The sequence below is a fragment of the Elgaria multicarinata genome, chromosome 17 (assembly GCF_023053635.1).
Source record: "Elgaria multicarinata webbii isolate HBS135686 ecotype San Diego chromosome 17, rElgMul1.1.pri, whole genome shotgun sequence".
Taxonomy (NCBI): domain Eukaryota; kingdom Metazoa; phylum Chordata; class Lepidosauria; order Squamata; family Anguidae; genus Elgaria; species Elgaria multicarinata.
Window position 1 is genome coordinate 19,660,941 of NC_086187.1, and position 21,402 is coordinate 19,682,342.

Below are 21,402 nucleotides of genomic sequence, written 5' to 3' on the forward strand. Positions count from 1 at the left end.
AGGAGTGTTTTGAGAAGTGGTATATCTAAAAGACAGGGTTGAAGCACTAACTTTAGAAGGATATTCACAAAAGGCAATTCTGATGTCTTTATTGGCATAAGACCTTTGACAGTTAACTTCTAAAACGTCATTCACACAACAACCATTACGTCCCAGGCTCACAGCCACAAGGCAAGATGTAGAAAATGTTTCAACTGTCACCCTTTCTAGATAAATCTAAATTTACTTCATTAACTTGAGAGCTGAGTTAAAAGGTGCCAGATTCTCACACGACTTGAGCCACTTCTGCACGTTGGCTGGAACACCGTTGGTACTCTTGGTCTGCTGTAGCATGCACCAAGCCACAATGTCAGCTACCGTCAGTTCATTTCCCACCAACCAGGACGTCTTCCCAAGAGCTGCATTCATGGATCGCAAAACTGCTGCCTTTTCTTTAGCGCTCCCTCCTTGCAGCTGGAAGATGGCTGTATCTACCCAGCTGTCTATCAGAGTTGCTGTAACTGCATTATGCTTCTGACCGAGTAAGGAGAACAAGAACCTTGCAATGTTTCCTTCTCCTTCAATAGGACACATGGTTTGAATGCTGAACTTCATCTGGGGTTTTGGCACTGAAACAATAATCACAACATTAGGCAAGACCCGAACTTGAAGGCACAGAAATTATATTAAGAGTACATCCTAAACATGTTCACGAAGCCCTGCATACTTCATTAAGACTTCCTTCCTTAGCAACTAACAAACATACTGACGTAAGCTATTTATGTGCAAGAATTCTATAAATGCTAGTCAACCAGTCTAACACTTACTAGCAGCTGGTAGGAAATATCTCCAGGACAACAGCTGCATAGCAAGCTTCATGCACACCCTTGTCCTAAGCCCAAAACTGGCAGGTGCAATAGAGCAGCATTACGTCTGTACATGTGATCTTCTGAATGTGGGCAGAGCATGCATAGATTAGTAGTGCTGCTTTAAATTTCTTCTGCCAGGAACACCACAGGCTATGATTACCTGCCAAGCTCAGCTTTAAAGGACTGGGACAGGTAACATAATAGAAGCAGCTTAGGCTAGCGCTACCAAATTACTATTTGCAGCATTAAAGTCCAAAGAATACATACCTCTTTTCTATTATATTGGTCCAGAAGTACCAAGGTTTGAGTAACTTTTAATGATTTTAACTGGAGTCAGAAATTTCATTTAGCTTGTAACAAAACTGCTCAGGAAAGGAACTGAATTTGAGCTCAGAGTGGGTGGACATACATCTTAAGAACATTAAGATGCTTTCTAATTCCAGGAGTATTTCATGCAGTGGTTTTGAACAGGTATATAAAAGAACAGCTTTATAAGAGTGTTTTTCAAACTGCAGTTTCTAAGAATGGGGGTTTCTCAACCCCCCCCCCCCCCCGGAAGTTTCTTAAGAGTCATGGAAGCTTCTAGCCATTTAAGACAGTTTCTGTCCATTAGTTAACTTCTATGCAACTATAGGGGAGCACTCATGGCCTGCCCAGCAACCTGCATGAATCCAGTATTCCTCAAATATATCTATGGCCTTAGCTAGACCAACCTTTTATCTTGCGACGGAGGAGGGAAGATCTCGCGTTGCATTTAATGCGAGATCCCACCTCTATTTACACGTGACGACCTTAGAAGGAAAGGCGTTGCGCCCGCCATTTTTTATTTTTTAAAGATGAAGATGCGCATGAACGCTCATGTGCAAAAGGTAACTTTTTTAAAAAAAATTTTTTTTTTTACTTTCCCTGCTCCCTCCGGCGCAGCTCCCGGCTCCTCGCAAGGAATCGTGCGGAGCCGGGTCAACTTGTGGTACCCGGCCACACGTTCTGCGGTCTCGGGCTCAGCCTGGGACCACGGAAAAACCGGGGCCAAAGGGGAGGGTGAGATCCCAGGGCAAGGGAGGGATCATCCCTCCCTGATCCCGGGATCCCCAGTGCGTCATGTGGATGCACAGGGACAATCCCAGGGTTCGCCCTGGGATAAAGCCCCGTCTAGCTATGGCCTATGTGGAAAGGTTCCTTTAGGAGTTTTGAATACCACTGATCTATAGTATACAATTAGCTGGATTAGCTCCAATGTTATTGACATCAGAAGCAAGTAACAACAACAAGCCTTCTCACAATCTATTATAGACACCCTCTAAAATGTAACCATGTTATAAAGAGGTGGTTGTCAAGGCTCTTACATGTGAATTCAGCATTTAATGCCACACATTTTGGGCACAATATAGATGATTTATTATTTATTTTATTAAGTTTATATACGACTCAACCGGCAGATGTTCTTGGGGCGGTTTAGAAGCCTGTGCCTGGAAGACCAAAGAAAGATTAATTGCTTTCATTGGAATTTATTCATAGCCAGGATCTGGCCCAGCTTCTGCAGATATACATTTGCTTCCATTTTATTGTTTACAGTTTCAAGTTTGCAGTTTTGTGTAAAGGTTACAGCAGCAAGACTTTGTGTGCTATTTAGCTCCAACAGTTCTAATAAATATGCTCCTTCTCCAAATGTGCCTGACTTACCGTCTTTCCAAATTAATGTAAAGCCCAGCTGGTATTCATGACGGGACTGCTTCTTAGTCTGCTCACCAAAGCATTTCAGGAGGTTTTCTGGCACGCTCTTCACAGATGAATGTGTATGAACCGCTGATAGTATCTTGTAGTTCTCACACAGCAAGCTGTGGAGTACTAACAGTGACAGTGGAGGGAGAGAAGGGTTTGCATTGATCACAATATCCTTCAGAGCACCATAGTCCTGCATTAATAAATGTCACCATTAGTAAGTTGTTCAGATGGCGTTCGGAATAATATTTCCATACTCTGATCCATATCACTCTTGTTTAGCACAATATGAATATCTTCCCACAGAATAAAGAGTGCAATTATAGGTGCAGAACAAGACATGTCTTTGCTGTGGGATACAAAAGCTAACCTGCAGTTTGTGCATGCCCTTGAATTAACCAGAGGACAGGGGCACACACAGCTGCTGGATTAAGTTATAAGGAAGGCTTTTGTGGCTGGCAACTCAGCTTTAACAAACACCACACACGTGGATCAGCTGGAAGCCAAGAACTACAGAAGGTCTTAGTTCTTTAGAAGAACTTCACTGAATGAGCACTCCTGCACTGGCAGGCTGTGCATGAGAAGAGGAGAGCCTTATCCTGCAAAGGAGACATTGGGTTGGACCTAGATTTAGTCACACTTAAGGGTGAACCCATTAAATCAGTTAGCATGCCTAATTTAAGACCCACTGATTTAAATGGGTCCATTATGACTAAATTTGGATCCAATCAATGTGCATTTTTACAAAATCATCAAAATGTTATAATTAGTTGTGGAGGTGTCCATTTTGCACATTGCTAGCAGTAGGTAATACATGTTCTAGTATCTAAAACCGCAGTAATTCCATTAGTACCAATGATACCATCTCTGCCTTAATTTTGGAACAACTCTATTCTGTAGAAGCCTACAGAAACTAAAAAGGAAATAAATTCAAGCCTAAATCTGCAAATGCTAGTTATATCAAGCAGTAATGAAATACAAAGTAGGAATCTGACCCTACTTCCATTTAAAGATGGAGGTAATTACCGAAGAGGCGTTGCAGGGCCACAAGTAGAGCCTTCAAAAACTGAAGGTTTAACTATTTGTGACATTGCTGTTTTGTATATTAATACCTATCTATATAGGAGAACAAACGATCCATTTTTAAAAAACCTTTATGCATATCCTACTGCAAGCAGGCAGCCTTTTCATTAAAAGAAACAAGGGCGTAAGATTCAATTCACAACTTTGGGTGAGGAGAGATATTATATTCAATTGTAATTTACTGAATATTGTATGCTCACTTTAAGACAACTTTGTCCAATTAAGGACACAATGTACGTTTAGATAGAAAAACGTTCTACAACTCCCTACATTTCCCTGCTTTTTTCCCTGTCTAAACATGCTTAGGATTGCCTAAAAATGTATCTTCAGTATTTGGCTGGGATTGAATTACTGTATAATCATTTTGCTGATAATTTTGCAACATTTGAGTTCAGTTTTGTTTTATAGTGCCATCCAGACTAAGTTCATTTCAATTTTTTTGCCAGAATGCTAATAGCCTCATTATATGTCACAGAAACTCCTGCATTGGCTAGTCTACTAGCTAGACAAGAAATACACTGTCAAGACAAGGTTAATCTGGACTTGCCTTTCCAAGTAAATTATCCAGCTCTGCAGCACTGGCAGCTAAAGGAGCATGTTCATCTGCTTGGATTATGTTTGTTACATCAAAGTCTGCATCCGGCGTTTGGATCATCTTTGAGAGACCATCCACAGCAGCTTTCAGTTCATACAACCGCCTTAAGATCTCTTCCTGGCGGGATTCAAGTGCCTGAAGTGATGGATCAACTTCATCCTAAATGAAAAGTATTAGCATTCCCTTAGCTGTTTTAGTATTGCGTTGGAACAAAATCAGATAGGTATGGCGTTTGTCCCTTTTTACATGATAGCAAAATTGCTTTTGTGTGGCTGTGTTTTAGCTTTAGGACTCTACAGGTTTTTATGCTAACCATTCACCCCAAATATGTAACTATTGTGCATAAACACACATGGGATTGCTGCCGATATATTCAATTTCAGCATAGGTTAATTATCTTGTAATTAAGACACTAATCTACTATGACCATGGGGAAGTCTCAAAATTACTTTAGACATGAAACATAATTGCTTCAAAATAATCTTTTAATCAGACAGCACTTTATGAGATAAGGAATGTTTAAATTCCCTCTAGCCCACTCATGCTGTTCTACAAGTTCATTGGGAGAACAGTACCTCCTCTTTACTGCTACAAGCAGTTTCATTAAAACAAAACTAGTTGCCTTAAAGCTGTTCTTAACAAGCTTGCACCAAGCCCTAATGAGAGCTACTAGATTTATGCTACTATAGAGATCAAAGATCAACTCTTGCTGCCAGGTTATTATATATTCCCAAGTCAGTGACACAAAGGTTTCTTTCAAGGTTTCTTTTCTATCAATTCATGATAAAACTTCCCTGTTTTGCACTTAACACAACATTCCAAGGTTGGCTTTACAACCCAAACACAAGAATGAAAATTTAGATAGAACTACTGAACGCATGTTGGGTCCAGGTCTTCCTGAATATCCAGTGCTTGGCCAGATTACTGCAATTCAAGCATCATCACTTTGACTCTTGTTACTAGTACATCAGTGACGGGATCATAAATTTCTCATTTAAGTTTAGCTTTCATTAGTATATAAGAGTTGTTTATTTCTATCAACTCTATTTCTATCTGCAAATATTAGAACACCCGACTCCAAGTGTACCAGCAAGTCATCACTACAGCATGCAATTCTACGCAATTGCTGATATTCACAACACATAGCTGCACTGTTCTGCAATCAATCTTTACAGTTTAAAAATTGTTTTAAATGTTAGCTGTTTTTATGCCTTTTTTTTAGATTTTGTATATTGATTTTTAATGTTCAGTCTTTTTAATCTAATCTTTTTAATCTTTGTAAACTGCCCAGAGAGCTTCGGCTATGGGGTGGTAATGCTCCATTTCCCTTTTGTAGTAGGAACTATACCCCACTGAAGAAATACTAAATGCTGTGACTGGATAGTTATTCAGGCTGCCGCAGGCCACCTCATTTTAAAACTTTGTTTTATAGTGAAAGTGAAACATTGCACTGCTGTGCCTGTCAACTAAATGTAGCTACTTCACACAATCTGATTCCATGGCATAGCCATGAAATACTTTTTTCAGCACATCACATTTATTAGCATGTGCCTGGGTGTAAACTAAGCAAGGTGAGCCTGTGGTTTCTCAAGACGAGGAAGCATACATGTACAAATAAAGAAAGGGCTTGTGTCTTACTTTAAATATACATACACCATCCTTCACAAAGCAAATTTGTAATAGAAAGAATAAAATACAACAGGAACTCAAAGCAGCAGATAAAATAGGTGGATCATATTGATAGAACCAACAACAACAAAATCTTAAGTACCTGTGTGAATAAGGAAGCTTTTGTTTGACAGCTATAATGTAGTACAGCTAATGTCAAGCAAGCTTCCTTGGGGAGAGCAATAACTGGGATATCATAGCCCTTTCCCTCACTGACATCCGCCTCACCTCTGATGGAGAAGGTACACAGAGAAGAGCATCAGCACATGATGATGAAAGGCCCACCTAGTTCAGCATTCTACTTCCCTCAGCAGTCAACCAGGAAGCTGAAATCTAGGAAACACTCCTCAACAAGGGAAGGAAGGCAATTGGCTCTTCTTGCTGGCATTCTGTGGCAGACCAGCTCTTAACATGGGGTTTCTGTACAGCCATCACACGTAATGAATTTGACTAATGCTGTCACCCCTATCTCCAAGAATCTCCCTAGCCTCCTCCATCAATTCATTTAACCATGTTTTGATAGCATTTTTATTCAATATTTATTTATTGTATTTGTTTTGCATCTTTTTTTTTTATCGTAAGAGGATTCTACCCTTAAATGCAGCCTAAAAATGATTTTAAGTAAATCATACAAGCCACCAGAGAGTGTGGCCATCACCATGCCTCTTCTGCTGTTGACACCCAGCCACTGGCATTGGGTGATAAGACTCCCTCTGAACCATTAAACCATCCTCCTCCAATTTATCAAACCCCACCTCCCCCAACCTGGCACCCTTTGGACTGCAATACCCAGCATTCACCATGATGGGAGTTGAAGTCTAAAACATCTGGAAGGTACCAGCTTGGGGTACGGCTGCATTAAACACTACGTGAAGGAAGTACTTCTTCATCTTTCTCTGTGGCCTCTCCTGGGCTTTGGAATTCCCAACTGAGGGAGTCGAGTTTTAAAAGTGTGGCGTAGTGGCAAAAGTGTTGGTCTGGGAGTCAGGAGATCTGGGTTCTAGTCCTCACCCAGCCAGGGAAACCCACTGGGTGATTTTGGGCCAGTCACAGACTCTCAGCCCAAACTTCCTCACAGGGTTGTTGTTGTGAGGATAAAATGGAGAGGAGGAGGAAGCTGATGTACACTGCCTTGGGTTCCTTAGAGGAAAAAAGGCGGGATTTAAATGCAATAATTATAAATAATAAAAGGGTGTTGGATAAATTCCTGGAGGAGAAGTCTATCAATGGCTACTAGCCCTGATGGCTATGTGTTACCTTATCAGAGGCAGTATCCCTATGAACACTAGTTGCTGGGGAACATGGGTGGGAGGGTGCTGTGTGGACGAGATGGACCCTTGGTCTGACCCAGCAGGGCTCTTCTGAAGCCTTCTCTCTGCTGCCCTTCCAGCTTTCCATCAGAAGCAGCCAGAACTGCAAAGGATCCATCCGAGACAAGTTCAGCACCTCGGATAGCGCCTTTAGAGTCCCGGCTTGTTCTGACTGAAACCCAGAACGGCTTCACAGCCCCACCGGAGTCGGAGCCTCCAGCGCCTTCCAGGAATGAATCTGGCCAGTTCTGAACCTGCCATTTAGAAACGCGGCCCTCCGTCGAGCCAGGAGGCCAACCGCAAGGCAGGCCCTGATCCGCCGGAGCCCGTTCCCCACGTGCCAGAGGGCCCAAAGCGGGAGGCGGCAGGCCGGAGCCCCTCACGCAAGGCGGGCGCCTCCCTGGAGGGACCCAGGCCTTGAAACGACACCCCGCCCTGACGACTGGAAACCGAAAGCCGCTCGTGTTTCCGGCCTCTCCGGGCGAGGCCGGTCCCACTTCGGCTAAAGGAAGCCAGGCCAGCCCGAGCCCGCCACCGCGAACCTCAGCCCCGCGTGAATGAGGCGCCGCTGGGCCGCCTCGCTCCTACCTGGTGCGGCGAGGAGGAGGAGGAGGAAGAGCAGCCGGAGCCCTCGGAGCAGCGGTGCACATTGCGCACCCGGTACATGCAGGTGGGGAGATGCTCGGCCCGCACCGCCGAGCCAGGCCCCCCGTGAAAGGGCCTCACCTTATACATGGGCATCGTGGCAGCAGAGCGGCCGGCAGCGCCTCCTCACGCGCGGGCTGACGGCGCGGACTGACGAGCTGGCGCGAGCAGGAGCGCGCGCACCGCCCACTGCCCAGCTCCTATTGGAAGGGAAAAACCCCCACTCACACTCGTTTCCACGCCCACCCGCTTCCTATTGGCGGGTACCGGCTTCGCTTTGATTCCATTGGCTGTTGCTGGCGGCGCTGCTTCTCTGTCTTGCCACAAGGTCTTTTGGTTGGGGAGCGAAGGCTGATGCAAGCCGAAACCATGGTGAAATCGTAGAGCTATAAAATGGTTAGAGTGATACACAGGCTTAACTTCCTCTAAAAGAATGGGTATAGTCCTTTATCGGCCATGGTATTATTATTATTATTATTATTATTATTATTATTATTATTATTATTATTATTATTATTATTATTATTATTATTATTATTATTATTATTTTAAAGATGTTTTAATCATATATGATATGTTTTTAATCAATTTTTAATGTGTATTTTATATCATGTTTTTATACTGTTTGTTTTATACTTTAAATGGTTTTAGTTTTTGTGAACCGCCCAGGGAGCTTCGGCAGTTGGGCGGTATAAAAATACAATAAATAATAATAATAATAATAATAATAATAATAATTCATTTCTATACCACCCTATAGCCGAAGCTCTCTGAGAGGTTCACAAAAATTTAAACCTTAAGTACATCATTAACATATAATACGAAAGGTTAAAACCTCAATATAAAACCACAAATGTAATAATAATAATAATAATAATACGGTAATAATAATAATTCTTAATAATAAGCCTACAATAGACTCATAATAGGTTTCGCTGGGACGGTGTAAAAGCCGGAACGGAACGGAACAGGCCGGAACGACCCCATTATATTAAAAAACCATACCAAAAACAGTGGCATGTGTTAGCAACACTTGGGAACAATATTTTAGGACTAAAACCATGCCAATATTATATCACTATTAACCCCAGAACTCCCAAAACAACGTCCGGAACAGAATGGGATGGCTGGAACAGCCACTACTGAACGAGCGATATCAACCAAACTCACCAGTCGTGCATAACTCCATGGCAGGGATGCAATAAGCCACAAAAGGTGCAAAGAAACTGCGTTCCGATAACCGTTCCGCGCACAGCGCATATTGCGCAAAACGGACAGGGACAGCAGCTTCCAAGTGAAGTATGTTAATCAAACTCACCAGACACACATTACTAGGTGAGCCTGATGTAATAAGCTCCAAAAATTGCCCCCAAACCACATTCAGATACCCGTTCCGGGCAAAAACACGTATTGTGCAAAATGGGCCGTAACGGCAACTTTCCAATTAGGTAAGTCAACCAAACTCATCAGACACACATAACTAGGTGGGACAAATATAGAAAGCTCCAAAAGTTGCCCCGAAACCATGTTCAGATACCCGTTCCGGGCAAAAACGCGTATTGCGCAAAATGGCCCATAACAGCAGCTTCCCAATGAGATAAGTGAACCAAACTCACCAGATGCACGTGACAAGGTGGGAAAAATATAGAAAGCTCCAAAAGTTGCCCCGAAACCATGTTCAGATACCCGTTCCGGGCAAAAACGCGTATTGCGCAAAATGGCCCATAACAGCAGCTTCCCAATGAGATAAGTGAACCAAACTCACCAGATGCACGTGACAAGGTGGGAAAAATATAGAAAGCTCCAAAAGTTGCCCCAAAACCACGTTCAGATACCTGTTCCGGGCAAAAGTCTGTGTTGCGCAAAATGGGCCATAACAGCAGCTTCCCAATGAGGAAAGTCAACCAAACTCACCAGATGCACATAACTAGGTGGGACAAATATAGAAAGCTCCAAAAGTTGCCCCGAAACCACATTCAGATACCCGTTCCGGGCAAAAAGCTCCAAAAATTGCAGTGTTTTTGCCCGGAACGGGTATCTGATACGTGGTTTCGGGGCAACTTTTGGAGCTTATTACATCAGGCTCACCTAGTAATGTGTGTCTGGTGAGTTTGGTTGACTCACCTCATTGGGAAGTTGCCGTTACGGCCCATTTTGCACAACAGGCGTTTCTGCCCGGAACGGGTATCTGAACGTGGTTTTGGGACAACTTTTGGAGCTTTCTATATTTGTCCCACCTTGTCATGTGCATCTGGTGAGTTTGGTTCACTTATCTCATTGGGAAGCTGCTGTTACGGCCCATTTTGCACAATACGCGTTTCTGCCCGGAATGGGTATCTGAACGTGGTTTGGGGGCAATTTTTGGAGCTTATTACATCAGGCTCACCTAGTAATGTGTGTCTGGTGAGTTTGGTTGACTCACCTCACTGGGAAGTTGCTGTTAGGGCCCTTTTCCGCAATACGCGTTTTTGCCCGGAAAGGGTGCCTGAACGTGGTTTCGGGGCAACTTTTAGAGCTTATTACATCAGGCTCACCTAGTAATGTGTGTCTGGTGAGTTTGATTAACATACTTCACTTGGAAGCTGCTGTCCCTGTCCGTTTTGCGCAATATGCGCTGTGCGCGGAACTGTTATTGGAACGCAGTTTCTTTATTTATTATATTTATTTATTTAATTACATTTATATACCGCCCCACAGCCGAAGCTCTCTGGGCGGTTTACAACATTTAAAAATAGTAAACATTAAAAGTATACAATTTAAACACACACACACACACACACAAAAACAGTATAAAAACAACAGTATCCATTTAAAAACAACAATTGTGGGGTCCATTAAAAACAAACTTAACGTTGTTAAATGCTGTTAAAATGCTGTTAAAAATGCCTGGGAGATTTTGCACCTTTTGTGGCTTATTGCATCCCTGCCATGGAGTTATGCATGACTGGTGAGTTTGGTTGATATCGCTTGTTCAGTAGTGGCCGTTCCGGCCATCCCATTCTGTTCCAGACGTTGTTTTGGGAGTTCTGGGGTTAATAGTGATATAATATTGGCATGGTTTTAGTCCTAAAATATTGTTCCCAAGTGTTGCTAACACATGCCACTGTTTTTGGTATGGTTTTTTTTTAATATAATGGGGTCGTTCCAGCCTGTTCCGTTCTGTTCCAGCTTTTACACCGTCCCTTATTATTGAATCAAGCTTTGCAGAGACTTGCTGTGACAGAAAAAAAAAAAAAAGTTCTGAAATGTTATTCCAATCTGTTTATTTCCCCCCTAAAATTCTAGTGATACGTGTATATATACAAATGAGCATAATTTACTGCTTATATGTCAAGAAAATACTTCTTCAGGTTATTTATATCACTGCTACATGAAGCAGGCAATGGTAAATATGGCTTTTAGCGTGAGAACAGCACCCTGATCCTAAATAGGATACATGCTTCTGCATACCATTTGCTGGGGAGCAACAGCAGAAGAGGACTATTGTATTATCATGCCCTGTTTGGGGTCTTCCTGAAGTCATTTGGTAAGGTTGGCCTCTGTGAGGAGCAAGATGCTGGGGCTCAGCAAATAGCTTAAGGAGCAGCCATGAGACTAGCTCTGTGTCACTTCTCCCACGAAAACGACTTCCCCATCCGCATGACATTAAAGCTGAGATGACATTTGTCCCATTTGAACCAGCCTTTGCTCCTTGTCCAATGTTTTTAAATGCCAGAACCAGCTAAATGGAGGAGTGCCTTTTATGTGCCTTTCTCAGATGCTGGAATGCAGTTTCCTTTCATGTTGACGGGCTTGCTTGACTGAGGGAAAATGTGCCCTGGGGTAGGGTGACCATATGCAAAGGAGGACAGGGCTCCTGTATCTTTAACAGTAATGTAGGAAAGGGAATTTCAGCAGGTGTCAATTGAAGAGGGTGAAATTCCTTCTCCATCACAAGAGTTAAAGCTGCAGAAGCCCTGCCCTCTTTTGTATCTGGCCACTCTATTATAGCTAGTGTAGCTTTAACTGTTGTGATGAAGAGGGAATTTCACTCACTTCAATTGACACCTGCTGAAATTCCCTTTCCTACATTACTGTTAAAGATACAGGAGCCCTGTCCTCCTTTTCATATGGTCACCCTACCCTGGGGACATACTAAAATGAAGGACATTGAGTGGTCATTGAAACACTTTGGTTCATTCCAAATGGTCTTAGGAAATCCTTTCAGGGACCATCTTCAAATCAACAGGCTCATAGCCCAAAGTAGGAATACATTGAAATCATGGTATATGAAATTATAGCACGTAGCTATGACAGAAAAAAAAATGCCATAAAATTAGCCAAAGTCAAAATACCTGACTTTTATAAAACATGACAGGATTTTATTTTATATACTGAGCAGGATCATGCACAGTAGTATATGCCAAACCCTTTCCTCAGATTATGGAAAAGAGACTAAATATTAGTTTGATATAGAGAAGAATGATAAAAGGAAACTTCTAAGCAGCCCATGAACTCCTCATATAGTTTGGTCTGTAATGCTAAGTGAAAAATATGAATAGAGGTTAAATTTATTTATTTATTTATTTATTACATTTTTATACTGCCCATCAGCTGAAGCTCTCTGAGCAATGCACAATTCAAAAACATAAACTATAACAAGTATAAATTTAAATCACTAAGAAGTTAAAAAAGGCAGTATAAAACTAGCTACATTAAAAAAACAGGGAAAGCCTGTGTAAAAAAGGCATGTCTTCAGGAGGTGTTTAAAAGATGTTATGTACTACCCTCTGTGGATAATTTTATTTAAATTCAATATTATATTCCCCTTTTTTATTTACTTCTTTTCTTTTTCATACTTCTGGTTGACTTTCTTTTGGAATTTTATATATATATATATCTATATATATATATATATATATATATATATATATATATATATATATATTCTGTCAAAAGCCTGTTATAGTAATTATTTATTGATGTTCTGAAGTGGGGGAAGAGAGAAACAAATAATTTGAATATTTCTGGGTGGGGCTTGGATCAGGTAAATTCAGTTCTGATTGGCTGGGCGTTCCCATGAGGTGAGAAAGAGCGGGAAAAGACATTTGGTGTCATTCAGTCTGAGATTAGACAGCGAGAGGGAAGGGGTGTTCTTTGGTAGGTGAAGTTTCAGAAAGAAAACTGAGGAGAAACTCAACAGCCGAGGCTTGAATATGAAACTAAGGGTTCTGTTGAATATTCCCCTCGAATATTAAGCTATTCCTGTGGGATAACCATGGGTAGTTAGTGAAAGTCAGGTGTAGGGTGGCTGTATTATGCCAGAAAGCTGCCCTAAAAGAAGCTTATACAAGCAGGCAGAGGCAAACACCCAGATAAATGGTCCAAGCAGCCAGAAATACAATAGGAGAAGCTTTGGGATTCAGAAGAATCTTGTTATGGAGTGTATTTGGCTAAAGGTTTAGGGGGTGTTTTTTTCCTGTGGTAAAAGAAGGTTATACAAGCAGGCAGCAGCAAACGCCCATATAAATGGCATGAGCAGCCAGAAATACAATAGGAGAAGCTTTGGGATTCAGAGGAAGACTGTTATGAGGTGTATTTGGCTAAAGGTTTAGGGGTGTTTTTTTCCTGAGGTAAAAGGTTATACACGCAGGCAGCAGCAAACACCCAGATAAATGGTCCAAGCCTCCAGAAATACAATATGAGAAGTTTTGAGATTCAGAAGAAGACTACTACGGATATATTGGGCTAGAGTAAAGGTTTAGGGATTTTTTTCCTGAGGTAAACGTAGTCTTTAAGAGGCTTGTAATAGGGACAGTGTCCTTAAGAATTATCACTGGGAGTTTTATGACTTTTTTTTTCTTTTTTTGGCTAAACATGCATAGGATTGTTTAATAGTTCGTCATGGCTCTAGTTTTGGAGACTCTCTTATGCCAAAGCCTCTTATAACAGGAAATTCTAAAGAGATTTGGTGGCTGGGTGGGGGGGGAAGGGTCCACTTGTAGAACTTGGAGTTACAGTGGCAGAGAGTTCCTTAGGCCCTGAGATCTTGCCAGAAGAGGGTTAAACAAGCAGGCAGCAAAACCTCAAATAAATTGTCCAAGCAGCCAGAAATACAACAGGAGGTGCTTTGGGAGTCAAAAGAAGACTATCCAAGAGCTAGAGCTAGATGTGAGTGTATATCTAAGGTTAAGGTTTGGGAATAAGTCCTGAGGTAAAATGAGTCATTAAGGCTTATAGTTAGTAGCAACAGTGTCTCTATTCCTTAAGAATTAATACCGTCTTTTGAAAACCCCAAAGTAAATAGTAGTAGTATTCTCTGATGCACTAAAAATCCCTTTAATCAGGAAGAAACAAAGGCTGGTAGCTGAAATTTTATATGATAGGAAAGTTATAACAATATAGGAAGAGGGGATATGGGTTTTTCTTATCTTGTATTCTATTATCAAGCTGTCAAAATTAGCCTTACTAAATTATTGATAAATTGTTGGAAGCAAAGAAAAATATCTTAAGAGATTTTTTTTAAAGTTTAATATAGTATTAGAAAAAGCATGAGAATATATATAATTATAACTCTTTCCGCTTTAGATATGTGATATAAGATTTAAACTTTTGTTGTTGTTGCTCTGGGTTATTACCATGAAGTTTTAAAATGAAGAATTAACGTATTTCTAGTTTAACAAGTTATGTATTATTATTAAGACAATATAATGAGCACATATTGGTATATTGTCAAGATATTTTAACTGGTGGTTGAGCTATGAGGTATAAAACCTCCAATGTCTGAAAATGGAGCTGAATGTTTTGACACTGCTGTATTGAATTATGTGTTTACATACGTATATATTATTATTATTATTATTTATTTATTTATTTATTTATTTATTTATATAGCACCATCAGTGTACATGGTGCTGTACAGAGTAAAGCAGTAAATAGCAAGACCCTGCCGCATAGGCTTACAATCTAATAAAATCATATTTTCTTCTTGCAGGGAAAACAAGGTGGCTTGCATCATTGTCATTCTCCTCTTCATCTTATCTACATGGATTGAATGGAAAATCAATGCAGCTCCCAAAGAAGGGCTGCCTGGAAGTTTTGATATAACAATGTGAGAGGAAAGCACTGCCTTCAAAGGGAGGGGACCCCTTATTTCCGGCGTTCGCAGTTACTGGCCAGACTCCCTTTTAAGGAGAGAGCAAAACTTATTGCTGGCCTTAACACTTATTTCCAGCCAAACTCCCCTTTAAGGAGAGAGAAGTGCTTATTCCTGGACTTCACACTTTACTGGATCCAACTCTCTAAGCAATATATTACACTGGCTTTGATTGCGCTTGTTTTTGTGTTCTGTTTCTTCTCATTTGTTGATTAATGGTTTTTAATGCTTTATGTGTGTATGTTCTGTGTTTTAGAATTCTAAATTATGTATACTCGTTTTTCTCTTAATTTTAGAATTTGTATTGTTTTTGTCTTAATTTTAATTTTTTAATTTTTGTCTTAATTTTATCTTAATTTTAGAATTTGTATTGTTTTTGTGTTCTGCTTCCTTCTCATTTGTTGATTAATGGTTTTTAATGCTTTATGTGTGTATGTTCTGTGTTTTAGAATTCTAAATTTTGTATACTCGTTTTTATCTTAATTTTAGAATATGTGTAAACCGCCCAGAAAGCCCTAGCTATGGGAGCGGTATAGAAGTGCAATAAATGAAAAAATAAATTGTAGATTTTCACTTCTCTGTCCCAGGATGATAGTCTACTGCAGCTCTGAAATCAAGGACCAAGACTTCCCTGGCCATTTCTCTGCTGTCCACTTGCTGGACGGATTGACTAGAAAGTGAATGCAGGTGCCGAAGAAAAGATGCCTGGAAGTTTTGCTGTAAAGACGTAAGAGGAAAGCGCTGCCTTCAGAGGGAGGGGACCACTTATTGCGACCATTCACACTTTAGTAGCCAGTCTTCCCTTCAAAGCGAGAGAATTGCTTATTGCAGCCCACCACACTTTACTAGCCAATCTTCCCTTCAAGGGGAGAGAAGTGCTTATTTCAGGACACCACACTTTGCCAGCCAGTCTTCCCTTCAAGGGGAGAGAGGTGCTTGTTTCAGGACACCACACTTTACTAGCCAATCTTCCCTTCAAGGGTAGAGAAGTCCAAATCGCAGTCCACCACACTTTACTAGCCAGTCTTCCCTTCAAGGGGAGAGAAGTGCTTATTGCAGGACACCACACTTTACCAGCCAGTCTTCCCTTCAAGGGGAGAGAAATGCTTATTGCAGGACACCACACTTTACCAGCCAGTCTTCCCTTCAAGGGGAGAGAAGTGCTTACTGCAGCACACCACACTTTACTGGACAGTCTTCCCTTCAAGGGAAGAGAAGTACTTATTGGAGGACTCCACACTTTTATGGAAAGACTTCCCTTCAAGAGGAGAGAAGTGCTTATTGCAGGACACCACACTTTTCTGGACAGACTTCCCTTCAAGGGAAGAGAAGTACTTATTGCAGGACTCCACACTTTACTGGCCAGTCTTCCCTTCAAGGGGAGAGAAATGCTTAGATCAGTCCACCAAACTTTACCAGCCAGTCTTCCCTTCAAGGGGAGAGAATTGCTTAGTTCAGGCCACCAAACTTTACTGTCCAGTCTTACCTTCAAGGGAAAAAAAGTACTTATTGCAGGACTCCACACTTTACTGGCGAGTCTTCCCTTCATGGGAAGTGAAGTGCTTATTGCAGGACACTACACTTTACTAGCCAGTCTTCCCTTCAAGGGGAGAGAAATGCTTACTGCAGGACACCACACTTTTCTAGACAGACTTCCCTTCAAGGGAAGAGAAGTTCTTATTGCAGGACACCACATTTTACTAGCCAGACTTCCCTTCAAGGGAAGAGAAGTACTTATTGCAGGACACCACATTTTACTAGCCAGACTTCCCTTCAAGGGAAGAGAAGTACTTATTGCAAGACACCACATTTTACTAGCCAGTCTTCCCTTCAAGCGGAGAGTAGTACTTATTGCAGGACACCACACTTTTCTGGAAAGACTTTCCTTCAAGGGGAGAGAATTGCTTATTGCAGGACTCCACACTTTACTAGCCAGACTTCCCATCAAGGGAAGAGAAGTACTTATTGCAGGACACCACACTTTACTAGCCAGTCTTCCCTTCAAGGGGAGAGAAGTGCTTATTGCAGGACACCACACTTTTCTGGACAGACTTCCCTTCAAGGGAAGAGAAGTGCTTATTGCAGGACACCACATTTTACTAGCCAGTCTTCCCTTCAAGGGAAGAGAAGTTCTTATTGCAGGACACCACACTTTACTAGCCAGTCTTCCCTTCAAGGGGAGAGAAATGCTTATTCGAAGACACCACACTTTACTAGCCAGTCTTCCCTTCAAGGGGGGAGAAATGCTTATTGCAGGACACCACACTTTACTAGCCAGTCTTCCCTTCAAGGGGAGAGAAATGCTTACTGCAGGACAACGCACTTTACCAGCTAGTCTTCCCTTCAAGGGGAGAGAAATGCTTACTGCAGGACACCACACTTTTCTGGACAGATTTCCCTTCAAGGGAAGAGAAGTGCTTATTGCAGGACTCCACACTTTTCTGGACAGACTTCCCTTCAAGGGCAGAGAAGTGCTTATTGCAGGACACCACATTTTCCTAGCCAGTCTTCCCTTCAAGGGAAGAGAAGTTCTTATTGCAGGACACCACACTTTACTAGCCAGTCTTCCCTTCAAGGGGAGAGAAATGCTTACTGCAGGACACCACACTTTTCTAGACAGACTTCCCTTCAAGGGAAGAGAAGTTCTTATTGCAGGACACCACATTTTACTAGCCAGACTTCCCTTCAAGGGAAGAGAAGTACTTATTGCAGGACACCACATTTTACTAGCCAGACTTCCCTTCAAGGGAAGAGAAGTACTTATTGCAAGACACCACACTTTACTAGCCAGTCTTCCCTTCAAGGGGAGAGAAGTGCTTATTGCAGGACACCACACTTTTCTGGACAGACTTCCCTTCAAGGGAAGAGAAGTGCTTATTGCAGGACACCACATTTTACTAGCCAGTCTTCCCTTCAAGCGGAGAGTAGTACTTATTGCAGGACACCACACTTTTCTGGAAAGACTTTCCTTCAAGGGGAGAGAATTGCTTATTGCAGGACTCCACACTTTACTAGCCAGACTTCCCATCAAGGGAAGAGAAGTACTTATTGCAGGACACCACACTTTACTAGCCAGTCTTCCCTTCAAGGGGAGAGAAGTGCTTATTGCAGGACACCACACTTTTCTGGACAGACTTCCCTTCAAGGGAAGAGAAGTGCTTATTGCAGGACACCACATTTTACTAGCCAGTCTTCCCTTCAAGGGAAGAGAAGTTCTTATTGCAGGACACCACACTTTACTAGCCAGTCTTCCCTTCAAGGGGAGAGAAATGCTTATTCGAAGACACCACACTTTACTAGCCAGTCTTCCCTTCAAGGGGAGAGAAATGCTTATTGCAGGACACCACACTTTACTGGCCAGTCTTCCCTTCAAGGGAAGAGAAGTGCTTATTGCAGGACACCACACTTTTCTGGACAGACTTCCCTTCAAGGGAAGAGAAGTGCTTATTGCAGGACACCACATTTTACTAGCCAGTCTTCCCTTCAAGGGAAGAGAAGTTCTTATTGCAGGACACCACACTTTACTAGCCAGTCTTCCCTTCAAGGGGAGAGAAATGCTTATTCGAAGACACCACACTTTACTAGCCAGTCTTCCCTTCAAGGGGAGAGAAATGCTTACTGCAGGACACCACACTTTTCTGGACAGATTTCCCTTCAAGGGAAGAGAAGTGCTTATTGCAGGACTCCACACTTTTCTGGACAGACTTCCCTTCAAGGGCAGAGAAGTGCTTATTGCAGGACACCACATTTTCCTAGCCAGTCTTCCCTTCAAGGGAAGAGAAGTTCTTATTGCAGGACACCACACTTTACTAGCCAGTCTTCCCTTCAAGGGGAGAGAAATGCTTATTGCAGGACACCACACTTTTCTGGACAGACTTCCCTTCAAGGGAAGAGAAGTGCTTATTGCAGGACACCACACTTTACAAGCCAGTCTTCCCTTCAAGGGGAGAGAAATGCTTATTGCTGGACACCACACTTTACTAGCCAGTCTTCCCTTCAAGGGGAGAGAAATGCTTACTGCAGGACACCACACTTTACTAGCCAGTCTTCCCTTCAAGGGAAGAGAAGTTCTTATTACAGGACACCACACTTTACTAGCCAGTCTTCCCTTCAAGGGGAGAGAAATGCTTATTGCAGGACACCACACTTTTCTGGACAGACTTCCCTTCAAGGGAAGAGAAGTGCTTATTGCAGGACACCACACTTTACAAGCCAGTCTTCCCTTCAAGGGGAGAGAAATGCTTATTGCTGGACACCACACTTTACTAGCCAGTCTTCCCTTCAAGGGGAGAGAAATGCTTACTGAAGGACACCACACTTTTCTGGACAAATTTCCCTTCAAGGGAAGAGAAGTGCTTATTGCAGGACTCCACACTTTTCTGGACAGACTTCCCTTCAAGGGCAGAGAAGTGCTTATTGCAGGACACCACACTTTACTAGCCAGTCTTCCCTTCAAGGGAAGAGAAGTACTTATTGAAGGACACGACATTTTACTAGCCAGTCTTCCCTTCAAGGGAAGAGAAGTTCTTATTGCAGGACACGACACTTTACCAGCCAGACTTCCCTTCAAGGGGAGAGAAATGCTGACTTCAGGACACCACACTTTTCTGGACAGACTTCCCTTTAAGGGAAGAGAAGTTCTTATTGCAGGACACCACATTTTACTAGCCAGACTTCCCTTCAAGGGGAGAGAAATGCTTATTGCAGGACACCACACTTTTCTGGACAGACTTCCCTTCAAGGGAAGAGAAGTTCTTATTGCAGGACACCACACTTTTCTGGACAGACTTCCCTTCAAGGGAAGAGAAGTGCTTATTGCAGGACACCACACTTTACTAGCCAGACTTCCCTTCAAGGGAAGAGAAGTTCTTATTGCAGGATACCACACTTTTCTGGACAGACTTACCTTTAAGGGAAGAGAAGTTCTTATTGCATGACACCACATTTTACTAGCCAGACTTCCCTTCAAGGGAAGAGAAGTACTTATTGCAGGACACCACATTTTACTAGCCAGTCTTCCCTTCAAGGGAAGAGAAGTTCTTATTGCAGGACACCACACTTTACTAGCCAGTCTTCCCTTCAAGGGGAGAGAAATGCTTACTGCAGGACAACACACTTTACCAGCTAGTCTTCCCTTTACGGGAAGAGAAGTGCTTATTGCAGGACACCACACTTTACTGGCCAGTGTCCCCCCCTCACTCCCCTTTATGGGGTGGGCTTTGCTTTTTAACGCTTCCAAGGAACGCGAGGCATCTTACATCGTCGTCTTCCTCTCCATCTGATCCTCAAAAATAATCCTTCGAGGTAAGTCAGTCCAACTCTCTAAGCAATATATTACACTGGCTTTGATTGCACTTGTTTTTGTGCTTTTTTCCCTTTCATTTGTTGATTTACAGTTTTTAATTCTTTATGTGGGTATGTTCTGTGTTTTAGAATTCAAATTTTGTATACTCGTTTTTACCTTAATTTTAGAATTTCTGTAAACTGCCCATAGAGCCCTTGCTATGGGAGCGGTATATAAGTGCAATAAATTAAAAAATAAAATGTAGATTTTCACTCCTCTGTCCCAGGATGATGGTCTGCTGCACGTCTGAAATCAAGGACCAAGACTTCCCTGGCCATTTCTCTGCAGTCCACTTGCTGGATGGATTGAATAGAAAGTGAATGCAGGTGTCGAAGAAGGGAAGCCTGGAAGTTCTGCTGTAAAGACAAAAGAGGAAAGCACTGCCTTCAGAGGGAGGGGACCTATTATTGCCAGCCTTCACACTTTACTAGCCAGCCTTCCCTTCAAGGGGAGAGAAATGCTTATTGAAGGACACCACACTTTACTAGCCAGTCTTCCCTTCAAGGGGAGAGAAATGCTTACTGCAGGACACCACACTTTACTAGCCAGTCTTCCCTTCAAGGGAAGAGAAGTTCTTATTGCAGGACACCACACTTTACTAGCCAGTCTTCCCTTCAAGGGGAGAGAAATGCTTATTGCAGGACACCACACTTTTCTGGACAGACTTCCCTTCAAGGGAAGAGAAGTGCTTATTGCAGGACACCACACTTTACAAGCCAGTCTTCCCTTCAAGGGGAGAGAAATGCTTATTGCTGGACACCACACTTTACTAGCCAGTCTTCCCTTCAAAGGGAGAGAAATGCTTACTGCAGGACACCACACTTTTCTGGACAGATTTCCCTTCAAGGGAAGAGAAGTGCTTATTGCAGGACTCCACACTTTTCTGGACAGACTTCCCTTCAAGGGAAGAGAAGTGCTTATTGCAGGACACCACACTTTACTAGCCAGTCTTCCCTTCAAGGGAAGAGAAGTACTTATTGCAGGACACCACATTTTACTAGCCAGTCTTCCCTTCAAGGGAAGAGAAGTTCTTATTGCAGGACACGACACTT

General features: G+C 42.3%; 1 protein-coding gene across 2 annotated transcripts; it reads right to left on the reverse strand.

Moving 5' to 3' along the window:
• Positions 1-63: 63 nt before the first annotated feature.
• Positions 64-8,020, reverse strand: AIMP2 (aminoacyl tRNA synthetase complex interacting multifunctional protein 2). 2 transcript variants are annotated; one of them, XM_063143063.1, is made up of 4 exons: positions 7,953-8,020; positions 4,201-4,407; positions 2,532-2,763; positions 64-608 (listed from the first exon to the last, which is right to left on the reverse strand). In XM_063143063.1, the coding sequence occupies exons 1-4, from the start codon at positions 7,965-7,967 to the stop codon at positions 223-225; spliced, it is 840 nt and encodes a 279-aa protein (XP_062999133.1). In that variant the 5' UTR covers positions 7,968-8,020; the 3' UTR covers positions 64-222. The 2 variants fall into 2 exon arrangements, with proteins under 2 accessions (XP_062999133.1, XP_062999132.1); XM_063143062.1 differs by having other exon boundaries at positions 7,815-8,008.
• Between the last annotated feature and the right edge of the window lie 13,382 nt (positions 8,021-21,402).